The sequence below is a fragment of the Canis aureus genome, chromosome 23, assembly GCF_053574225.1.
Source record: "Canis aureus isolate CA01 chromosome 23, VMU_Caureus_v.1.0, whole genome shotgun sequence".
In the NCBI taxonomy this organism is placed as follows: domain Eukaryota; kingdom Metazoa; phylum Chordata; class Mammalia; order Carnivora; family Canidae; genus Canis; species Canis aureus.
Window position 1 is genome coordinate 38,574,009 of NC_135633.1, and position 23,316 is coordinate 38,597,324.

The window sequence follows — 23,316 nt, forward strand, 5'->3', positions numbered from 1 at the left end:
TAAGTACAATATGATTTTCTTTCATCTTAAAAAATAAAACAAAAACAAACAAACAAAAAAACCCCACTATGATGATTAAAAGCTTGCTTCTCATCGCTGGATAGGGAGATCAGATGAGGGGACTTAGAAGCTCAGTAACCTGCTCCATGACATCACAGAGGTAGAGGCGGTGGGGTCAAGAGTCAAGTCCAGTTTTCCTGCACCCCCAAAGCCATGGAGGCCAGAGCAGCGCTCCTCCAGCTCACTGCTTTGGTCAGAATGGCTGAGCGCAGGCAAGGGAGGACTTTGCCAAAGATACCCAGGCCAGCCCTGCCAGGACCTGGGCACTCTCGGGATAGCAAGAAAGGCTGGAGGTTTTCAAATGACTAGTGGACCTGCTGGGTCTGGAGGAGCCTGCTGAGCTGCTGAAACTCTGTCTTGACTGACTTGCCCATCACACTACATGTGGGTGGAGGCTGTTTCCAGAACTCTGTCCCCAGTACCACGCCAGACACAGCAGGGTGTGCGGGTGGCCGTGATGGCAGACAGATGGGGCAGTGAGGGGGGCAGAAGCTGCCCATATCACACACCCCAGCACACAGATGGCACCTCATAAATCTTGCAGGCCCACAGCCTGTATGGCCTGCTCTGGTGGCTCATTAGCGCTGCTCAGTCCTCAGATACAGGTGGAAAATGACAGCTGACATGACAAGCTGCTGTTTTCTTCCTGGGACCTCAGACACTTAACTGTCTCCCAGTCACAGGCCTTCTGTCATCAACCCTCTTCTCTGTCCTCCCTGCTCCCAAAGATTCTCCCATGGAACAAACCCATTGGCTTTGTGTCTTCCAAATACATGGATAGGGTCAAGCTGCAATTTTCAGACCATGCAGAAAAGCATGCATCTTCTGCCTCTTGTTGAAACCAGTGCTGACTTGAGTCATACCATGTCTTAAGAGTCCTCTTTCAAAAGGAACAGGCTGACCCACTTACTTGTCTGTCACAGCCTGCATGAACTCGTCCAGCAGGTCATCGTACTCCTTCCCACGCACGCGCTGGTGTTTCAGCCCAATGTACAGAGGGTCTCTGAGCAGCTCCTGGAACAGACAGCATTGTTGCTCAACAGTCCTGGGTTAGCAGGAAGGACCAGAGAGAGGAGGCCAGAGGGAGACCTCAGTAAGAAGAGCCCAGGCCACACTGTCTCTCAAGAACAACAAAAAAGAGATGGGCAGATTCTGACAGGTGGGCTGGGCCTTCGGGTGGAGAAGTCAGCACAAGGAAGGCCTCGGGGCTGGAAGCAGAAGGAGGAAGTACCTGGCGTATTTAGGAAATAGGAAGGAATTCCATGCGTGAGGGTCTCCAGGAGTTATCTATCTTTGTGTCTGTGTCACCAAAACTGTGAGCTCTGGGTTATGTGGTTATGGCTATGGTTATGCTCGTAAGCATCTGGGTTATCCTCATCTCTATGTGAGCTGCAGGATGCAGAGGTAAGGACCCCACAGCCCCACCTCGAGGGGCTTCTGTTGGAGTCTGACCCCCATCCCTGACCAGCCGTGTGACCTCGGGCAAATCACAGGACCCCTGGGACTTGTCTTCTCATTTGTCAAATGGGGATGAAATATCAGCTGCACGGGGTGCTTGGGATGATTAAATGAAATAATATATGTACAAGAGCTTTGTGAATTTTAATACACGCTATGAAGTAGTGGCAGCAGCTTTAACCCGTGTGGTGCATCCTGTGTGCCACATACTAAGGACTGTTCTAAGTACCAGAATGTCTCCCCTCAGAGGTGGGACAGCCATGGAGGTGTGTGGCTTGGGACTCCCGTAAGAGAACCCGCTGAGGGCGGGGGGTGGGTGGACAGTCTCAGCTGCCTTGCTGGCCCTGGGCTGCTCCTGGCCCTGGCTGCACACGGTGGGGCCGGGGCGCCCTCCCGCAGGGAACCTTCGCTGAGGCCTGCCGTCAACCCGCCTGAGGCTCTCCCAGGACCGCACTGCGGCCTGGGCTCTTCTTACTGAGGTCTCCCTCCGGCCTCTCCTTTCACAGGTGTCACACCTGCACAGGAGTCTGAGGGCCCCACCCACCCGCCACCTCCTCCTCCTCCCCTCTTCATTCTCCATGGGTGTCCCCTGATAAACCTTTCACACCTCTGTCTTCTAGAGGGCCTGAGCAGACACAAAGGCAGGTCTTGTTATTTCCTCCATTTGACAAATGAGGCAGCGGGACACAGAGAGGTAAAATGAGCCCCCTGGACCTTGGGCCAGTAGGTGGAAGGGTCAGGGGTCACACCCGAGCTGCCTGGCTCCAGCGCTCACCACGGTCTTCACACACAGCCATACCACCTGGGCGGCTCTTTGCACATTAACCAGAACTGTCTTAGTTTTTGTTGAAGACACTGCTGTCAATCCATACTGTCTTGACGGTGCTACAGAGGTGGTTGTGCAAAGGTGTAGGGGATAGCAAAGGATAGGCAGCATCATCCTTCTAAACTCTCACCCCCAGTGCTGAGTCCACATAATTTGAGGTGGGCTTACTGGCAGCAAAAAAGGGGGCCCTGCCCTTAGTTTCTCACTCCCTTCACCCCTGGATCATACCTCCCTGAGATAGGTTAGGGTGCTGCCCTGGCAGGTGTGTGTGTTTGCGAGACTGAAGGATGGCGGTGGGCACATCAGTGCCCACTCTTCTCGTGCCACCTCCAAAGTGACCCTCTGAAAGCCACTTAGAGGCAGCAGACATCCAGCCAAGGGCAAAGCATAAAATAAATGTGATGACTTGATGGAAAGCTAGGCGGTTATTAATATAGGTGGTTTTTAAGACTATACAGCCACCTGGACCAATGTGCATGAGATTATTTAAAGTGAAAAAAGGGCAGATTCCGAATTGCATAGATGTGATTTCAACTCTCAGAAACACACACATACAGCCCAGAAGGGCACACACAGAAATGATAGAAACAGTGGAACTCTTGGCACCTGCAGAAAACATTCATGTTTTTAGTTTGTATAGGGACTTACAAGGTTCACAGTGAGTTGTCACTTGTAATGCTGCCAAGTGACAGATTTGAATCACTGGTACCCCAGGCAGCAAAAAGTGAATTTCTCAGTGCTGCATCTGCGGTCTCTGGGGCAAATCCAATTCTCCAGTAATACTGCAGAATTTTAGGGTTTTCCAAAAATTTCTCAGTATACCTGGGTCAACCATAAAGAGGTACAACTGAGATATAAGGGTGGCTATGAAAGCTTTAAAACATTCTTATATTTTGCTATTATATTAAAACATTTTATGCCCGAATTATTTCATAACTAAGTACACACCCAGAAATTGGAAAGAAAGTTTCTCTACAGAGTTGGCACTAAAAAAGAGCTTCTTCTATTTGTATAGAACTTTCAAATAGGGGCACCTGGGTGGCTCAGCGGTTGAGCTCGGGTCGTGATCCCGGAGTCCTGGGATCGAGTCCCACATCAGGCTCCCCACAAGGAGCCTGCTTCTCCCTCTGCCTGTGTCTCTGCCTCTCTCTCTGTGTCTCTCATGAATAAATAAATAAAATCTTAAAAAAAAAACACCTTTCAAATAATTCACTCCTGAATCAAAAGTAATTTGATCCCTCTATCTTACATATTCTCATTCCCATTTTATAGATGGGGAAGGTGGAGTTCAAAGGTTTATGGATGTTGCCCAAGCTTACACAGCCAGGGAGAGGCTAAGCTCAAACTGAGCCTGGCTTTGACTGGATCTCATGACACTGCCCCTTTCCCCCCAGTATTCCATATTGTGGGGGCCAGGTGACCTGGAGTGGCCCCTCATGCTCTGCTTGGTCCTCTGGAGGAATTGGGTAGTGGCCGGGAAGGTGGGGGGTATCTGTGATCCTCCGATGAGGCTGGGTGGGGGGCAGTGACAGACAGAATGGCAGCTGGAGTCCCCATCCCCGGCCGATTGGACCTCCTCCGGCAGGAGGGTAAATGGCTTCTCCTAAACAGCACAGGGTAGAGCACTCATGGCTGTCTTGGCACAACACGTAGCTAGAAGTCCACGTTCTGCCCTCTGTCCTGCTGAGGGACGGGCCTGTAAGAATAGCTGCCAGCAAGTTGTGGGACGGCTACCTGGCCTGGACTCTCCTTGCAGCCCTCCTCTATTCTTGACTCCCTTACATAAACGTCTAGTTTTTAGTAGGTAGTATTGCCAGATAAAATATAGAACGCCTGGTTAAATTTGAATTTCAGATAGGCAATACATTTTTTTAAACCTAAATATGTCCCAAGTTTTGCATGGAACATATGCAAAAATCAATTAGTTATTTATCTGAAATTTAAATTGAACTGGCATCCTGTATTTTGCTTTGCTAAATCTGGTCACCGTGTCAGGAGAGGTGGGAGGAGCCCTGGAGGCTGGCAGGCAGCGTCCTGCAGAGGCGAGAGCACTGCCCGGCTCCGGCTGGGTGGGCCTCAGTCTGGGACTGGCTTTAGAACCAGAAGGGGGTCGGGGCTTTGCAAATGGGCAGGCCTGGGTTTGAATTTAGGCTCTGTCACTTAGGTCTGTGACTTTGGTGTTTTTGTTTTTTTTTTTTGGAGACACAATGTCAGTGAAAACAACATGGTTTCCTCCTCTTCACTGAGTCCCAGATTTAAGCTGGAAGAGACGAACCTCCTGCCTCAGAAAAATATTTATCTTGTGTAGCAACGGACACACTAAAAGGTTCTTCAGGGAGCAGCTGGGGGTCTGGGTCATGGGGGTTCCTGCTGTGGACACAGCACACTTTCCCCTCCCAGGGTGGTAGGCATGCCTACCACACATATCCCTGGGTGCTCAGTTAAGCCCAGGGGTGAGCTACAAAGATCCTAGGAAGGGCACCCTTGCAGGTCAGGTGCACATGGAGAACGAGTGTGTCTGACAGCACCGCACGGTGACTGCTGGTTGTTCAGCAGCTGCAGTCATGATGCTCTTGCCAGGTGGGAGCAGCCCTTCAGCACTCAGATCTGCTGGTGACCTCACATTTCCCTAGGAGTCCAGGAGCACCCCCAAGGTGCTGTCTGCAGGCCTGTGGATAGTCTGTTCCCGTGTCTCCCCAAGAAGCTATCCTCCTCATTAAAATCCACTGAGACTCAAGACTTCTGCCAGGTGAAGATTTCTAAGGCTCAGAGGCCATTTGTAAGCTAAGCCCTGGGGTTGCCCTACAGGACCTGTAGTGTGGAGCGGCATGCGCAGTGGGCTTGGAATGAAACCTGGGGAAGAAGCCATTTCTGCCCTGCACCCCCTTTCCTGGGTGAAACGAGAGATCTGAGCTGTACATTTGACCCTTGAATAACAGGTTTGAACGTAGTGGTCCACTTACATGTGGATTTTTTTCGATAAATACAGTACAGTGTTGTACATGTATCTTCTCTTGTGATTTCCTTAATAGCACTTTCTTTCTTCTAGCTTATTTTATTGGAAGGATACAGTGTACGATACACATACACAATATGTGTTAACCAACTGTATGTAATTGGCAAGGCTTCCAGTCAATTGTAGGCTGTTAGTAGTTAAGTGTTTGGAGACTGAAAAGTTGTGCATGGATTTTCAACTGTGTGGGGGTCAGCACCGCTCACTCCCAGGTTGTTCAAGGGTCAACTATAGTTCAGGTCCCTTCTAACAGGGATAGTCAGTGATGCTGTCTCTGGCTGCATGTGGATGAAACGAGAGAAACAAACCAATCCCCACACACCATGACGAGGCCCCCAGCAGGTGGTCCTCTCTGCAGGGGGTGGAGGGGTCCCCTGGCTTTGTCCCTTTGGAACTTAATCATGGGATGTCCCTCTTCATGGGATTGCTGCCCGACATATTCATTCTTCCAAACCTCCTTGGGGTCGGCAGGTAAAAGTGACTCAGAGTTTGAGGGCTGTCAACAGCAGATGTTTTCCTTCAACAGGAAATGTTGAAGGGTGTTTTCCTTGACTGATTAAAGCTCCTGTTGCCTCAGGAGTTTTCACAGAGACACACATGCAGACGGTCTGGTTATCCTGATACTACAGCTCCTCAAACAGTATCCTCCCTGCACTGACATGTAGATGGAAGTTGCAAGGTTAAGCCTCTCTCTCCTATTGCTCTGACTTGCTCTAGGGGAGAGATGTGCCCTCAAGACTTCTGGGGAGGAGGGAATCTTATGAATTGACTTATTATTATTATTATTTTTTTTTAAAGAACTGTAGTGTGGAAGATCACACAGTAAATGCATTTGGAAAGGGCAAAACCACCGTCTTCCCAATGCTGGCCACTTTGTAACTTTGGATTTTTGTGTCTTGAATTTTGTGAAGAGGGTCTGGTGGGAGTTTGCCTTCCTCTGGGGCGAGAGGACCATGCATATAGCATTGATAATCCCTGGGCCTGGGCCTGAGTATCCGTGGGACCCTGACTGCATGAAAAAGCTCCTTTCCCATTCTGCATTACCCGGTCTACACCGCAAATCTGCACCTCTTGAAGCAGTGCGCCATGGTGGACAAGGAAGCTCTGAAGCCAGAGAAACCAGGTTCAAACCCTGACTCTGACCCTTAGCCTATGGGACCTGAGGTGAGCAGTTCACACGTGTCGGTCTTAGGTTCATCTACAATCCATGGGACAGCAACAGCTACACAGCTGGGGTGAGAATGACATGAGAGTGAAATCCTCGAGCTGTGCCTGGCACACGGCAGTGCTGGCACTGGTCTTACCGCCCTGGGTGGGAACCGCTCTCTCTCTCCCCATGGTGTGCACCTGCTCTCACCAGGTGTATCCTCCTCTCAGTTGGGGAATACTCTGGTCCCTCCTGCCAAGAGAGGGCAGATCCAACGGAAGCTCTCTCCCTCCCACGCCCAGCAGGGAGAAGTGATGCAGAGGCCTAAAGCTCTAAGCGGAGAAGCAGACACTCGGAGGAGAAGGAACACATTAGCCATTAAAATGATCAATTAGGTGACAGGGTTGAAGCACTGACAACTAGAATATTCCACCCATGCCCTGGCTCTCATTTATCTCCCTCATGCCTAGCAGAGAGCCTGACACATACTAAACATTCAATAAACTTTTGCTAAGTAAGTAGGGAGAAAATGTTCATAAAATAACATTCATTGAAAAAATGAGAACAAAATTACAGGCACATTATTACTCCGTCTATGTTTTTGCATAGATGAATATTGGAAAGGAACATGGATGTAGCACTGTGGGATACATGCCATTTCTCTTTCCTTTTAAGATTTTGAATAATGTGTTAAGGTTACTTTAGTAAGAAACATTCTAAAAATCAAGCAATGACCTTGGCTTCTAAAGCAGTGGGCAACCCAGGCAGGCAGATGTGGTGTGGGCAGAGGAGGGAAGACACAGGTTAGGATCCCTCCCCGCCACTCCTAGCAGATCATTTGGGGCAAATTAATTTCTCTGTGCTGTCAAGCTTCAGCACGGTGGTCTGTGAAAAGTGCTTGACCATGGTTTACTCAGGGTTTCTCACTATCTCTTCTGGGGGGATTATTACAAGTTGGGGACAACTCTAAATTTCAGCATATCATTGCAGGGCGTCAGACCTTCAATGACACAGGATCTTACACATCTCCTAGAGGCAACCAGCACCCTTTCAGGGGATATAGTGCCCTTATGATCAGACTCAGTCTTGGTCAGAGCCAGCTTTTAGGAGACAGTGAGTTAAAAGTCTCAATTAAATCCAGTTGGAACATAGCAGGAGGAATTGGGTGGAAAGGACAACCAAACAAAGTTCACTACACTCTACACTCATCCATGGCTGCATGATTCCACGCATGTTGAGACCAAAGGACAATTTCTGCAAAAGCTAGGCATCTGGGCTAGGGAAGAGAACCACAGCGTGGAGCAGACCTTGAAGACTGGTCTTGTTGAGCAACTATAGGGCTTGTGCTACCATCCTGCCTCCTGTCTCCTAGGCTGGATGGGAGGCATATGCAGAAGAGCTTCAGAGGCACAACACTCAAAAACCTTCTGTTCCAGTTCCTCGTTGAACTAGAGGGGGATCTAGTCTGAATAGGCACAGGGACTCAGCTGGCTGCCCGCAGTGCTGGGACCAGGGTCCCCGCTTCCCAGGCCAGTACTTCTTCCACATCCCTGGTCTTGCCTTATCCCACACCCATGATTTCCCTGCTCTTAAGCCAGGTCTGCCTGGCTGTCTTCTCATTCGATTGCATCTGTGACTGAAGCCTGAATAAGCACCATTCCTCGCTAGGAGCTCCGTTTTCTCGTTTAGAAATGGGAATGTATGGTGTCCAGGGAAGAGGAAGGCCTGGCAAAGACTCATGGCAAGTATTTTAAAAATCACTGCAGAATGCAAATAAGATAACTTTTTTGGCAATATGAATCAAGAATCTAAAAAATGACCATTCCCTTTGCCTCAACATTTCTGTTTGTAGGAAATCACCTTAAGTAGATAATCACACATGGACACAAAGACTGATCTGCAAAAATGGGCTCAGGGTAAAACTTATATTTGCAAAAATACTAGAAACAACATGAGTGTCCAGCTGTGGGAGGTTTCCTCTGTAAACTGTGACACACTAGGCAGCTAGTAAAGTGACATTTGTGCAATAATGGCTAATGACCTGAGAGAAAACTCACCATATATAGTTAAGTTTTAAAAAGCAGGATATAAAACTATATATTCATCATAAACCCAATTTTGCTTTTATAAATGATTTAGGGGAAAAGGGCTGGAAGGAAATATATCAAAATGTAAAGCCTAATTAGTACTGGTTGTGTGACGATATTTTATTTTTTAACACTTCTCTGATTCTCAATTTTTTCCCCAACTTTTAAAAGATGAATTTGCATCAACTTTAAACTCAGAAATGGGGGATCCCTGGGTGGCACAGCGGTTTGGCACCTGCCTTTGGCCCAGGGCGCGATCCTGGAGACCCGGTATCGAATCCCACGTTGGGCTCCCCACATGGAGCCTGCTTCTCCCTCTGCCTGTGTCTCTGCCTCTCTCTCTCTCTCTCTCTCTCTCTCTCTCTCTGTGACTATCATGAATAAATAAATAAAATCTTTTAAAAAAAATTAAAAAAAATAAACTCAGAGATGCATGTCATGAAGAAAGAATCCTTGGGTAGTTTTTTGTCTTCCCTCTCACAGGGACCCAGAGCAGAACCTATAGACAGAAACCCTGGTGTCCCCAGGTGGTACCCAGAGCAGTCACACTCTTGCCTGTGGTTTGAGCTCCTTAAATCCCAAGCCATCTGGAATCTGCTGGTGGATCTCACCAACAGTTTGGGGCTCGTTCTGTCCCTGGGTTTACAGGACACGCATCTGCCTGATTCAGATATTTCAGCCTCTGGCCCTTGGTGCTTTGGGTTTTAATTCTTTCATTGCGGCAGCCTGCCTCTACAATGCTGAAAAAATACTGCCCGGCAGCCACTCCTGCTGGCATCAAGGGACCTTCTTCACTGATGAATTGGAGAGAAGTTTCAGAGGGCAGTCATGGCATGGGGAAGCAAACAAGGCCCAAGCTGGGGTCATGGAGGGTGCAGAGAGCATTGAGGAGAAAGGGGAGCACAGAGACCCAGTGGCTGGGGGAAGGGACCGGGTTGGGCAGGCAAGGAGGAGAAAGATCTCCCTGTCATAGCCATGCAGGGGAAGCGCCCTGGAGAAGGAGACCCAGGAAAGCAATGGCTCAATGCTGTGTAGCTATAACTGCCCCTTGAAGGTGCCCCCCACCCCACTCCAGCAGCCACCTTCTGGCCCCAGGGCCCCGGGCCCAGGCAGTGCATTACCTCGTTGTTGGTGCCGACATCCAGCAGGACGGGGAGGCATTGCTGCGGGCTGACCCCTCCACATGCCGTGTACAGGGCCAGCTTGCCCACGGGGATGCCCATGCCATAGCAGCCCAGGTCTCCCAGGCCCAGGATGCGCTCCCCATCGGTTACCACCACGGCCTGGAAACAATCAGGGAAGCGCTTCTTGTGACAAAGTGCTCATGTTAGCCACCATCCCACATCAGCATTGACAACTGGATGCCCACCTTCTCTGCTGGGGGACGAAACTGCTAGTTTGGGGAAAGGCCAAGGGATTTATTCAATTACAGGTGACAGTCCTTCTCTCTGTCCCCATCCTGGCAGGCTGGTGAGAAGCCCCACTGAGCTGAGCTGACATCTTGCCCTGTGTTCTGAGGTTTGGGAGGAGGGGCAGCAGAAACAGCTGGAGGAAAACCACAACTGGTCACTCTCCCTAGAAGAAACTAAGCAGATATTCTCAGCTCAAGATCTGGGCGTGGGGATGGAAGGATGTAATGAAAGGGGACAATGAGGAACAAGTGTTCATGCTGCTGCCACAAGCCCCGGGTTTAGAGGCCGATGGAAATGCTCTCAGGACTGCTCTTGGGGTATAATGAGTCCGAACTGCAAAGGTCAGGGCTTCTGTGACTGCTGGTGTTGCTACTTCACATGAACCTAGGAGGGCTCTCAGCTGTACTGGGGTTACCTTTGTGCTTTGGAAAATAATTACGGTAGTCATATACTGTGTGCTAGTTCGAGGCTTACTCACTGTTAATTAACAGATGCTGATGAAGTTGATGGTGATAGAAATTACTATGATTCTGATAGATGTTCATTTATTCATTTCCTTACTACATATTTATGAAGCACCTACTTTGCTGACACCCTGCCAGATCCTGGGAGGAGGAGCATCAGTTTGCTCATTTGTAGTAACAAGTATGTATGAATTCAGGCCATAAAACTAAGGGGCAAAAAAAAAAAAGAAAAAGAAAAAAGAAAAAAAAGAGAGAGAAAGAGATGAAACATGTATATTTATAATTAACAACTCTGGGAGGAAAGTGAGTGCCACAGAACAGCCTGAGGGCAGCAAAGATGGAGAGAAGGGAGAGTTTACTTCCTGTAGGGTCACCCTTTGAAAGGGTGTCCAAACCTCAGGCAGGAGAAAACTGTCCATAGGGGGTAGAGCTGGGGAGAAGGCACTTGATGCAGGACATTTGGATGTAGGATAGAGGTGGGGAGGCTGTGGATTCTGTGTGGTGAACAAGGAGGTGCAGGTCACATGAAAGGAGGGAACAGAAAGTGCAGCAGGAGTCAGTGAAGGGTCTTGAAAGTCAGGGGACAGAGATCCCCTCCAGTGACAGTGAAGTTTATAGGTCACCCCAACCTGCTCACCATCACTGCCTCCCTCCATCTCGAGTGAGTTAAGTTAGTAGGGCCCTCCATCCCTCCACTGAAGCCTGCTTTTGACCAGGGCTTAGGACCAGCTCTGAGCTATGGACATCCTGGTGCTCCTGGGCATCACAGGGCTCAGTTCAGCCCATGCAGGTGCAATAGTAAGCTCTGGGGATAAAGGATGAAGACCCATTCTTGCCCTGGAAGGAAAAGTTTAGGATTCAATACCCAAAGGTCCATGACATCTTATCATTTGTATTCTCTAGCTCTCTAAGGGCAAGAGCACACAAAGGCCGCTGCCGCCCTTTGGTAGAAATAGGTATAGAGATTCTTAAAAACACTCCTCTGCTTCTGGAAAGGTGACTTGGGGGATGGGGGAGGTGCAAGAGACCCATGAGGATCATGATATTTCCCTCAGATTGATCTGCTGCCTCTATGTAGAGTGTTCTTAACCCGCATGCCACCTGATTCTTCCCGCGGCCTTGGCAGGTAGGGGAGTCTGAGATTGTTATTCCCACCTCACAGGTGAGCAAACAGAAGCTCTAAGACCTTCAGGTTTTATATACATTTGTTAAGTATCAGCCAGATGCCATGCACTGGACTGGATGTTTCCACATCAGGTATCTTAGAAAGATTAGATGACTTACCAAAGTCACCTTGCTTGTGCACGTGGCAGGTCAGGATTCTAATCAGGCTTGTGGTTCCTGGCTCTGGGCTCCTTCTACCGCCATTTCAGCTGGGTTAAAGCACCTATGCTCTCGGTCAAGTTCTTCCCTGCCTCTGTGGGGCCCTCCCCACAGCCCACCTCTGACTTCCCCCTGGCAGCTCTCCCTGCGGGAGCCTGTGGCTTCATACTGCTCTGGGTGCCTAGACTCAGGGCATTTCTCTACCATCTCTCCTGATCAAAGCTTCCTTATTCTGATTCCCATTCTCTCAGAATTTCTCTCCTTCAAGGGGCAGTGAGTTAACCAGAGGAAGTCAGTCACTACTCCAGGTTGTTATCCCTACAATTGTGGGGCCTTTCCAGATGGTGATGGGGCTCTGCAGTGCTGCCCCTCCGGCCTGAACCATGCCCGGGCACTCTACTGCATGGAGTAGAGTGAATGTCTCCTTTGAGGGAATGTCTCTCTTCCGTCTGCCCTCTACTCTCCATCGCACGGTGGTAGTGGTCCAGTTATTACAGCCGCTTCACAACCAGACTCATCTTTCTTCCTTCCAGTCTCTCCTGCCAACCAGTGTCACAGTCACTGTGTCGGAAGCCTATTTTCATTATGCCATTCCCAGGCTCAAAGACCTTGCTTGAGTGACCTCAAACCATCCATAGAATAGAGTCCAAAATATTTAACTCTTTAATGGTCTGAACCCAATATACGTTCTGACTTATCTCCTGCTGCTTGTCTGCACACAAGTGCCTACTCCAGCCAAACTAACCTCCTCACTCCTCCCAGACACACTCTGGACTCACCTATAATCTCTCTCTCAGCCCCTATATTCCTGTTTCCTAGAAGGTCCTTCTCTGTCTCCAGCAGGCAAACTCTGCCCATTACAATCTGATGCGATTTCTCCTAGCACTTGTGGCGACCACACAGCCAGCCTGCTCACCCTTCCTGTCTGCTTGCCTGCCTTCCACAAACATAGGCTAAGTACTGCTTGCCAAGCCCTGCATAAAGTGCTACTTAAACATTTGGGTTCTTATTTAACATTTTAAAAAATGCTCGTTTTATCTCACCAAATAACCTGAAGGTTAATGGCATGGGTTCTGGAGTCTGATAACCAGGTTCCTTGATAATGCACCATATGTAATCTTAGGTAAACAGATAATTTTTCTGAGTTTTAGTTTTCCATAAAATGGGGGATAATCATATCTAACTCGGGAGATTGTTGTAAAGATGAAATGAGATAATATCAGTCTCATTTTAACCAGGTGCCTTAGGGAGTGATCAATAAATGGTTGCTGCTCTTGTGATTATTATGATGGTTATTATTTGGCACAAAGATGTCATATTGGATTTTTAATTGTTTCATATTCTCTCTAGTTCAGCATTACACAGAAAGGCCATGCAGTAAGCATCTGTTAAATGAGTGAATGAAATGGAACCAAGCGGAGACCATGGTGGCCAATGGCTGAGAAGGTCAGCCATACAAAAACTGTGGCTTCTACTGTCATCTCTAAGCAGGAACAGTACAAAGCCACCTTCCTCCATGACACTCCCCTTCCGGAAGCTGTCACTCTCTCTCCTCTGAGTTCCCATGGCATTTTTCTCTTCCAAACACCTATCCCATTCTCCCCCGTATTATAGTTAGATGAGAACTCCATCTTTCATGGGAGTTCTTACTTGCTTTAAGCTTTTTAGGGCAAGTAATGAGTCTTGTCATCTTTGATTCTTCAGTTACTTAGCTTGGTTATTGCAAAATGTGATACAAACTGGATAAGTGGTGGGCAACAAAATAGATCCAACACAGACAGCAAAGGATCTCCACAGGACTGATTCAAACCTGGTGTGAATGAACAAGTTCAGGCAGAAGATGCTGGGGATCCTATTTTTCATGACATCAATGGAGCTGGATGCCAAGGGCCACTAGTCAGTAGGGGTCAAAATCTGAGGACAAACTTGAGAAGCACTGGGGGGTTTTAGAGTCCAGCAATAACTATCACTGAATTACAGGATCACAGTTTCCTTGTTTGAATGGAATCTGCAACTCATACCTCTTCTGTATTTCAGATGACTAAGAGTGAGGGTGGGCCACATTCTTTCTCTGTTTACCAAGCTTGAACCTACAGCCTTTTCTGATTTATTGCTCATGTCCCTTAGCCTAGGTGGACCCAGTGGGGCTGATTGCAGACTGCCCCGAAGGTCATGACTCCTTGCTTGCTCTAGCCCCAGTTTCCTTGGACTTGTAGCTATGTCATGGGCTTTCCACAGCCCTCATTCTTCCTTTTTTCCTCCTCTTCTCTCTCTCCACAACATACATAACACACAGTCTGCAGTTTCAAAGCTTGGTTCCTTCCACCCTTCACAAGCAGACACCCAGCTTCCTTGTCTATAAAATGGGGGCAATAATAATCCCTACCACTTACAGGTCATTAGAAGTTGCTGCGGCTATCTATGTAAAGCACTTGGCAGATGCCGTGTGAGGTGGATATGGGGACGCGCTGCCCACATTTCCTTTTTGGGACCCAAGGAGTGATTCCTTCAGCTGGGCCCTCTGATGTCGGCCCATTTTGAGAACTTTCTTGACTGAGGAGAGCTACCTTGCCCAAAGTCACACCCTGTTCCAAAGGCAGCAGCCCACAAGCGATGATTGATGAGTGCAGGGGGATAAAGGCCGGGCTCCCCAGCCCAACTCGGGTTGACTGTGCAGGACCACCCCAGCTCCAGAGGCACCTCATGGGCTCAGGTGAGTCTTCCTTGAGATTTCACTCAGCCCAACCTCTCTCTTGGCTTTCTCCTGCTTCCTTCCCTCCTAGAGGTGTTGATCCCAAGAGCACTCCCTAACAAGCTAATGTTCACCTCAGAGAGTGTTCCCTAGGACACCCACCTTCTGATACCGAGGACGGAGTGTGTTTACCATGTGTTGGGCCTGTGCATTATGGGCAGGCACCTGGCACTAGCACCTGGTCTTGGCAGGGATGCCCACATGGCTGGTGCTCAGCAGCAGAGGCTACTCCCCAGGCCTCACTGCCTAGCTGCCTCTCAGCACCTCCCCCCGAAGCTGTTGGGCCTGGGATGAGGCAGAGATTTAGGGGCTTGGGAAAGCTGTGAGGAAGAGGGCTGTTCTCAGCTGAGTCTTCCTCAGGCTCAAGGCAGAGGCCACTGTGGGAAAGAGTCAGAAAAGCAGTTCTCACTCCTCTTTGTGATTTATGCTGGACAGCTCTGGGCAGCCTGGCCCGCCCCTTCCTCCTCGCACAAGAGGGGCCCATGAAACTTCATGGTCCCCCTAGCCCTGGGCTCTGGCCTCACTTCTCTCCCTGCCTGCCTCTCCGACACCGCAGTTCAACATTCAGCTTTCTGGCTGGGAAACCACGGAAAGTCATCCTTTATCCTGTGACTTGATTCAGAAGCTCCTCTGAACCACGTCTCCCCATCAACATCAGGGTCTAAAGATACCCATGCCTTGGAAAACTGCCACCTTAACTCAGCAGCTGGGGAGGAGGTGGCTCTGCTGCAGGGAAATGCAGAACTGGCAGGAGCAGGGAGGGAAGGCCAGGGGAGGAAGCAGTAGTGGAGCGCCTCAGTCTTCTGGTCAGGCAGGATGGTATCCCAGTATTTATCTTGGGCCCAGTGAGCTCCAAGCCTTCCCCAGCAGATGTTTTGCATTTTCGCTTTACTCATTTGCAGAAGCGACAAGGATCTTAGTCATGAAAGCCCCTCATACTCATCCACAGAAGTCCCTGTGGCAGGAGGAGACCTGGGCATGTAGCCAGAGGCTAACAAGTTTCTACAAAGCTGCATGTTTAATATTTCAAAACTAATACAAACTTTACATTGCATATTATATCCTGTTTATTATATAAAAATGTTTTCTTCATAGATTATTTGAGTAAAACTGATACTCCCGGAAGAAATGGCAGGTTTATTTTGTCACTCTGCATACAACTATCACCCACCCCCAACCTCTGACTATGTACACGCTGGGGGGAAAGTACTGTTCATTCTAAGCTTTTCCTCTTACTGCAGACTGTCCCCACTATATGTCCTACTCTTTCCAAAGCCTATCTGGCCAAACGCTACTCCTTAATTCAAGGCCCTGCGCCAATGTCACCTCTCCCATGAAGTCTTCCTAGATTTCCCCTCAGGTTGAAAATAATCTCTGCCGTTTTGAATACCTTCAGCAATGTGTGCTTCATTACCCCTGACCAAGTTCCCTCTTAGTCTTTTGTGTCTCTCTTATTTTCCACATAAAAGTCAGCTACTTGAGAAGAAACTGTCTGATTTCCCCGTCTCCCCCATGGAAACTGGCAGTGTATACTTAGTAGGTACTCAGTACATGCTGAACGTGTCTCCAGACTACTACTACTATTAATAATGATAATGATAAGGGCAATTTCACATGGGTGTGGGTCAGTGTCAACCTCCACTCTCTGGTGCATTCATGCTTGGCTCTAACCAGTCCATGCTCTGGGCCCGGGAAAGCTGTGCAGTGTCTTGCCTTCAGTGGTGCAATGGCTCATTTTCTAATTGGGGAGGACTCTGGTCCAGGCTGAAAGGCTTCACCTGAGCAGTAACAAAGAAAACATGATCATACCTTAATATCGTCTTCTGGCCAAGAGTTCAGCATTGTTGCAAGATGGCCTTTGTCATGAATGGTGATGAACAGCCCACTAGGAGAAACAAAACACGGACACACAGGGAAACCAGGCAGTCAGACTAGGAACAGAGCAAAGACCACAATACTGTGTATCACTGCACCATTTCATTTTTCCCACAGACCTGGGCAAGGCAGGGCCCTGCCCTTAACAGTTTAGAGGACCATTTCTTTCTTCCAATTTATCCTCACCATAAGGCAAGGGATTCATGGGGCCGAGGGATGTGCCCACCTGGAACCTGTGCTCACCAGTGCCTCCACTCTCCCTTCTTCCTTCTAGACCAGGCACCCAGTACCCCAGAATTCTCTGAGTGACTGAGGAAACCATTTTGGCCTCTTCTCCAGGTCACAGACCACACTATGGTGGGCAGACCCCTAGGCCTGGGGCTGACTGGAGCTTGGACATGTGGGTTGTGGTGTCCAGACACAGGTACGTGAGGCCTCAGGGCAATGGGGGGATGGAGTTGGGGATAGGAAGAGGGGAGGGCTGACAGCCATGAACCACTTTTCTCTGCAGCATTGGAGTACATGACTTCTAAGTTCAAACTTGGCCTTCCAGACCAGCATGAAGATGTATCTGTAAAAGCAGGAAGGTGGAACATATTTTACTTAACAGTTTATTAGCTTGATTTAGAACTTTTATTTATGTTTGGGCCTTTGTATGTGGACCTGAGTCTTCTGCCCTGGGACCAGGGTTGTGAGAATATGTATACCTGGGGTAGTTTGTGCCACTTCCTTCTTTCCCTTTTTTTCTCCAATGAGCACAGAAAAGCTCCTTTTGCTGAAGAAGCACTCACTCTGCTTTGCCAATGTGAGTAGGCTGGGGAGGTGTGGGAGAACAGCCCCCCCGCCCCCAGTGCCCTGGCTTACTCAGACTTCCAAACAGTACTTTTCATGGCTTCGTAAGATGCTCAGATTTTGGATCCGCTATTTAAATCATGCCCTAGCCAACACGGTCAAAACCCTTGGCCCTGCAATTTGGTCTCAGCAAGTCATTTAAAACTCCCAACCCTGTATACTCCTACTCTCTCTTCCCGGTCTGCTTCACCCAGGAAGCTAAGGGCAGGTGGAGAGAGCCTTACCACAGGGCAGACAGACTGGCTCTACTATAAATTCTCCACTGTCAACCCACATGGACTCTAAACAACCAACAGTCTTTGTTCTTTCAGTGTTTCTCTGGTCAAAATTCACTCTTTCCACTCTTTGCAAAGATATTTTCAACTGCCCTGTTCTCAAACCTCCATCTGCCTCACCTTCCCCCAACTCCCCTTGCCTCTGACGTCACATGAAGCCATGGAATGGTATCTCTGTCAGCTTCCCACCACCAAACCTGCAAACCTCTGTGTCTGCAGACAATTCCTTCATTTCTTCTGTTCCAATGAATATTATAAAGTCTTAATTTTACTCTTCTTGCTCTCCTCTAGATTTTCCATTAGCTTCCCATCAGCCACAAAATATCTCCAAGTCTCTATCATCTTAAAGACTTCTGGCTTTTGCAGAACACCTGGGTGGCTCAGCAGTTGAGCGTCTGCCTTAGGCTCAGAGTGTGATCCTGGAGTCCCTGGATCAAGTCCCATGTTAGACTCCCTGCATGGAGCTTGCTTCTCCCTCTGCCTATGTCTCTGTCTCTCATAAAAAAAAAAAAAAAAAAGACTTCTGGCTTTTGTTAGTGACAGTCTCTTGGACAGAGTAAATGTTCTGCTGATAACGATAGTAAAACTGTTACTTAAAACTTTTTTTAAAAAATTATTTATTTGAGAGAGAGAGTGCACAAGCCAAGGGAGGGGCAGAGGAAGAGGAACAAGCAGACTCCCTGCTGAGGGCAGCTGGATGTGAGGCTCTCTGAGAACACGACATGAGCCAAAGTGAGATGCTTAACTCACTGATCACACAGGCACCCAAAATTGTTATTTAAAAAATTTTAAATTTAAAATATATTATTAACATACAACATATTAATAGTTTCAAAGGTAGAGTTCAGATGCATTTAACACCCAATGCTCATTACATCAAGTGCCCTCCTTAATGCTCACCACCCAGTTACCCCATCCTTCCACCCACTTCCCTTACGGCAACCCTCAGTTTCTTTCCTAGAATTCAAACAGGCACCTCTCTGTTTTGTTTCTTAAATTCCACACATGAGTGAAATCATATGATAATTGTCTTTCTCTGATTGGTTTATTTTGCTTAGCAGAATACCCTCTAGTTCCATCCATGTTATTGCAAATGGTAAGATTTCATTCTTTTTTGATGGCTGAGCAATATTCCATTGTATAGATATATCACATCTTTTTTTTTTATTGGAGTTCAATTTGCCAACATATAGCATAACACCCAGTGCTCATCTCATCAAGTGCCCCCCTCAGTGCCCATCACCCAGTCACCCCTACCCCCCACCCACCTCCCTTCCACCACCCCTTGTTCATTTCCCAGAGTTAGGAGTCCCTCATGTTCTGTCTCCCTCTCTGATATTTCCCGCTCATTTTCTCTCCTTTCCCCTTTATTCCCTTTCACTAAGTTTTATATTCCCCAAATGAACGAGACCATAATAATGTTTGTCCTTCTCCAATTGACTTATTTCACTCAGCATAATACCCTCTAGTTCCATCCATGTCGAAGCAAATGGTGGGTATTTGTCATTTCTAATGGCTGAGTAATATTCCATGTATACATAAACCACATCTTCTTTATCCATTCATCTTTCGTTGGACACCGAGGCTCCTTCCACAGTTTGGCTATCGTGGCCATTGCTGCTATAAACATCGGGGTGCAGGTGTTCCGGCGTTTCATTGCATCTGTATCTTTGGGTAAATCCCCAGCAGTGCAATTGCTGGGTCATAGGGCAGATCTATTTTTAACTCTTTGAGGAACCTCCACACAGTTTTCCAGAGTGGCTGCACCAGGTCACATTCCCACCAATAGTGCAAGAGAGTTCCCCTTTCTCCGCATCCTCTCCAACATTTGCGGTTTCCTGCCTTGTTAATTTTCCCCATTCTCACTGGTGTGAGGTGGTATCTCATTATGGTTTTGATTTGTATTTCCCTGATGGCCAGTGATGCGGAGCATTTTCTCATGTGCTTGTTGGCCATGTCTATGTCTTCCTCTGTGAAATTTCTGTTCATGTCTTTCGCCCATTTCATGATTAGATTGTTTGTTTCTTTGGTGTTGAGTTTAATAAGTTCTTTATAGATCTTGGATACTAGCCCTTTATCTGATAGGTCATTTGCAAATATCTTCTCCCATTCTGTAGGTTGTCTTTTAGTTTTGTTAACTGTTTCTTTTGCTGTGCAAAAGCTTCTTATATTGATGAAGTCCCAATAATTCATTTTTGCTTCTGTTTCTCTTGCCTTGGATGTATCTTGCAAGAAGTTACTGTGGCCACGTTCAAAAAGGGTGTTGCCTGTGTTCTCCTCTAGGATTTTGATGGAATCTTGTCTCACATTTAGATCTTTCATCCATTTTGAGTTTATCTTTGTGTATGGTGAAAGAGAGTGGTCTAGTTTCATTCTTCTGCATGTGGATGTCCAATTTTCCCAGCACCATTTATTGAAGAGACTGTCTTTTTTCCAGTGGATAGTCTTTCCTGCTTTGTCAAATATTAGTTGACCATAAGGTTGAGGGTCCACTTCTGGATTCTCTATTCTGTTCCATTGATCTATGTGTCTGTTTTTGTGCCAGTACCACACTGTCTTGATGACCACAGCTTTGTAGTACAACCTGAAATCTGGCATTGTGATGCCTCCAGCTATGGTTTTCCCACATCTTCTTTATCCATTCATCTGTCCATGGACATCTGGGCTCTTTCCATAATTTGGCTATTGTAGACATTGCTGCTATAAGCATTTGGGTGCAGGTGCCCCTTTGTGTCACTATGTTTGTATCTTCTGGGTAAATACCTAGTAGTACAATGGCTGGGTTGTAGGGTAGCTTTATTTAACTTCTTGAGGAACCTCCATACCGTTTTTCAGAGTGGCTGCACCAGTTTGCATTCCCAACAGTGTAAGAGGGTTCCCCTTTCTATTTGTCCTGTGTCCTGAGTTGTTAATTTTAGCTATTCTGACCTGTGTGAGGTGGCATCTCACTGTGGTTTTGATTTATATTTCCCTGTTGACAAGTGATGTGGAACATTTTTTCACGTGTCTATTAGTCATTTGCAGGGCTTCTTCAGAGAAATGTTTGTTCATGTCTTCTGCCCATTTCTTTTTTTTTTAAAGATTTTATTCATTTATTCATGAGAGACAGAGAGACACAGATAGAGAGAGAGAGAGAGAGAGAGAGAGATTGAGAGAGGCAGAGACAGAAACAGGCTCCATGCAGGGAACTTGACGTGGGACTTGATCCTGGGTCTCCAGGATCACGGCCTGGACTGAAGGTGGCACTAAACCGCTGAGCCACCGGGGCTGCCCTTCTGCCCATTTTTTGACTGGACTTTCTTGTTTTTTGGGTGTTGAGTTTGATAAGTTCTTTTTATTTTTTTATTTTTTTATTTATGATAGTCATACAGAGAGAGAGAGAGGCAGAGACATAGGCAGAGGGAGAAGCAGGCTCCATGCACCGGGAGCCCGATGTGGGATTCGATCCCGGGTCTCCAGGATCGCGCCCCGGGCCAAAGACAGGCGCTAAACTGCTGCGCCACCCAGGGATCCTGATAAGTTCTTTATAGCTCTTGGATACTAGCTCTTTTTCTGATAAAACATTTGCAAATATCTTTTCCCATTCTGTCAGTTGTCTTTTGGTTTTGTTGACTGTTTTTGCTGGGCAAAAGCTTTTTTATATTGATGAAGTCCCAATACTTCATTTTGGCTTTTGTTTTCCTTGCCTTTGGAGATGTATCTAGCAAGGGGTTGCTATAGCTGAGGTCAAAGAGTTTTGCTCACAATATGTTCTTGTAATTGTCTGTATTTCTTCAGTGTTGGTTGTGATCTCTCTTCTTTCATTTATGATTTTATTTATTTGGGTCCTTTCTCTTTTCTTTAAGTCTGGTTAGGGGTTTACTGATCTTATTAATTCTTTGAAAGAACCAGTTCCTGGTTTCATTGATCTGTTCTGTTCTTCTGGTTTCTATTTCATTGATTTCTGCTCTAATATTTATTATTCTTTTTCTCCTGATGGATTTAGGCTCCATTTGCTCTTCTTTCTCTAGCTCCTTTAGGTATGTATTTGAGACTTTTCTTGGTTTTTGAGGAAGGCTTGTATTGCTATACATTTCCTTCTTAGGACTGCGTTTGTTCCATCCCAAAGGTTCTGAACTGTTGTATTTTCATTTTCATTTGCTCCCATGAATTTTTAAAATTCTCCTTTAATTGCCTGGTTGACTCATTCATTAGTAGGATGCTCTCTAACCTCCATGTACTCCTTCCAAATTTTCTTTTGTGATTGAATTCAAGTTTTAAAGCATTGTGGTCTGTGAATATGCAGGGAATAATCCTAATCTTTTGGTACCAGTTAAGACCTGATTTATGACCCAGTATGTCATCTATTCTGGAGAATGTTCCTGTGCACTCAAGAAGAATGTGTATTCTGTTGCTTTACGATGAAATGTTCTGAATATATCTGTGAAGTCCATCTGGTCCAGTGTGTCATTCAAAGTCCTTGTTTTCTTTTCTTTTCTTTTTTTTTTAAAGATTTTATTTATTTATTCATAGACACAGAATGAGAGAGGCAGAGACACAGGCAGAGGGAGAAGCAGGCTCCCTGCAGGGAGCCCGATGTGGGACTCGATCCTGAGTCTCCAGGATCACACCCCAGTCTGCAGGCGGCGCCAAACTGCTGCGCTACCGGGGCTGCCCCAAAGCCCAAAGCCCTTGTTTTCTTGTTGATCTTCTGCTTAGATTATTTCTCTATTGCTGTGGGTAGGGTGTTAAAGTACTCTACTATTATTATATTATTATCGATATGTTTCCTTAATTTTGTTATTAATTGGTTTATATATTTGCGTGCTCCCAAGTTAGGGGCAGAAATATCTACAATTGTTAGATCTTGTTGGGTAGACCCTGATATAGTGTTCCTCTTCATCTCTTCTTATAGTCTTTGGTTTAAAATTTAGTTTGTCTGATATAAGGATTGCTACCTCAGCTTTCTTTTGATGTAAATTAGCAATAAAATGGTTCTCCAAGCCCTCACTATAAATCTGGAGATGTCTTTGGGTCTAAAATGAGTCTCTTGTAGACAGCATTATCAATGGATCTTGTTTTTTTTTATCCAATCTGATACTCTGTGTCTTTTGATTGGAGCATGTAGCCCATTTATATTTAGAGTAATTATTGAAAGATAAGAGTTTAGTGCCATTGTATTACCTGTAAATTCACTGTTTCTGTAGATTGTTTCTGTTTCTAACTGGTCTTTGTTACTTTTGGGCTCTCTTTTCACTTAGCAGATCCCCTTTAATATTTAATATTTCTTCTTATTATTAAAGATTGTATTCCTTAAGTATTATTATATAATATTTCTTATAAAGCAGCAGGGCTGGTTTAGTGATCACAAATTCTCTTAGTTTCTGTTTGTCCTGGAAGCTATCTCTCCTTCTATTTTGAATTATATCCTTGCTGGAGATAGTATTCTTGGATGCATATATTTCCCATTTAGTACCTTGAATATATCATGCCTGTCCTTTCTGGCCTGCCAAGTCTCTGTGGACAGGTCTGCTTCCAGCCTTATGTTTCTACACTTTAAGGTTAAGGACCTCTTGTCCCAAACTGCTTTCAGGATTTTCTCTTTATCTCTGAAACTTGCAAGCTTCACTATTATATGTCAAGGTGCTGACCTATTTTTATGGATTTTGAGGGGGCTTCTCTGCCTCCTGAACTTGAATGCCTGTTTCCTTTCCGAGACCAGGGAAGTTCTCAGCTATAATTTGTTCAAATAATCCTTCTGCCACTCTCTCTTTCTTTTTCCTCTTCCTCTGG

At 46.7% G+C, this 23,316-nt stretch overlaps 1 protein-coding gene across 4 annotated transcripts in view; it reads right to left on the reverse strand.

Moving 5' to 3' along the window:
- Nucleotides 1-23,316, reverse strand: part of ME3 (malic enzyme 3) — a 186,601-nt gene that overhangs the window by 46,187 nt on the left and 117,098 nt on the right. For all 4 annotated transcript variants that reach the window (XM_077867354.1, XM_077867357.1, XM_077867355.1 and 1 more), the window contains exons 4-6: nucleotides 16,352-16,427; nucleotides 9,713-9,874; nucleotides 971-1,074 (exon numbers count right to left, since the gene is read on the reverse strand). In XM_077867354.1, coding sequence (XP_077723480.1) covers nucleotides 971-1,074; nucleotides 9,713-9,874; nucleotides 16,352-16,427 — 342 coding nt within the window. The remainder of the gene's footprint in view (nucleotides 1-970; nucleotides 1,075-9,712; nucleotides 9,875-16,351; nucleotides 16,428-23,316) is intronic.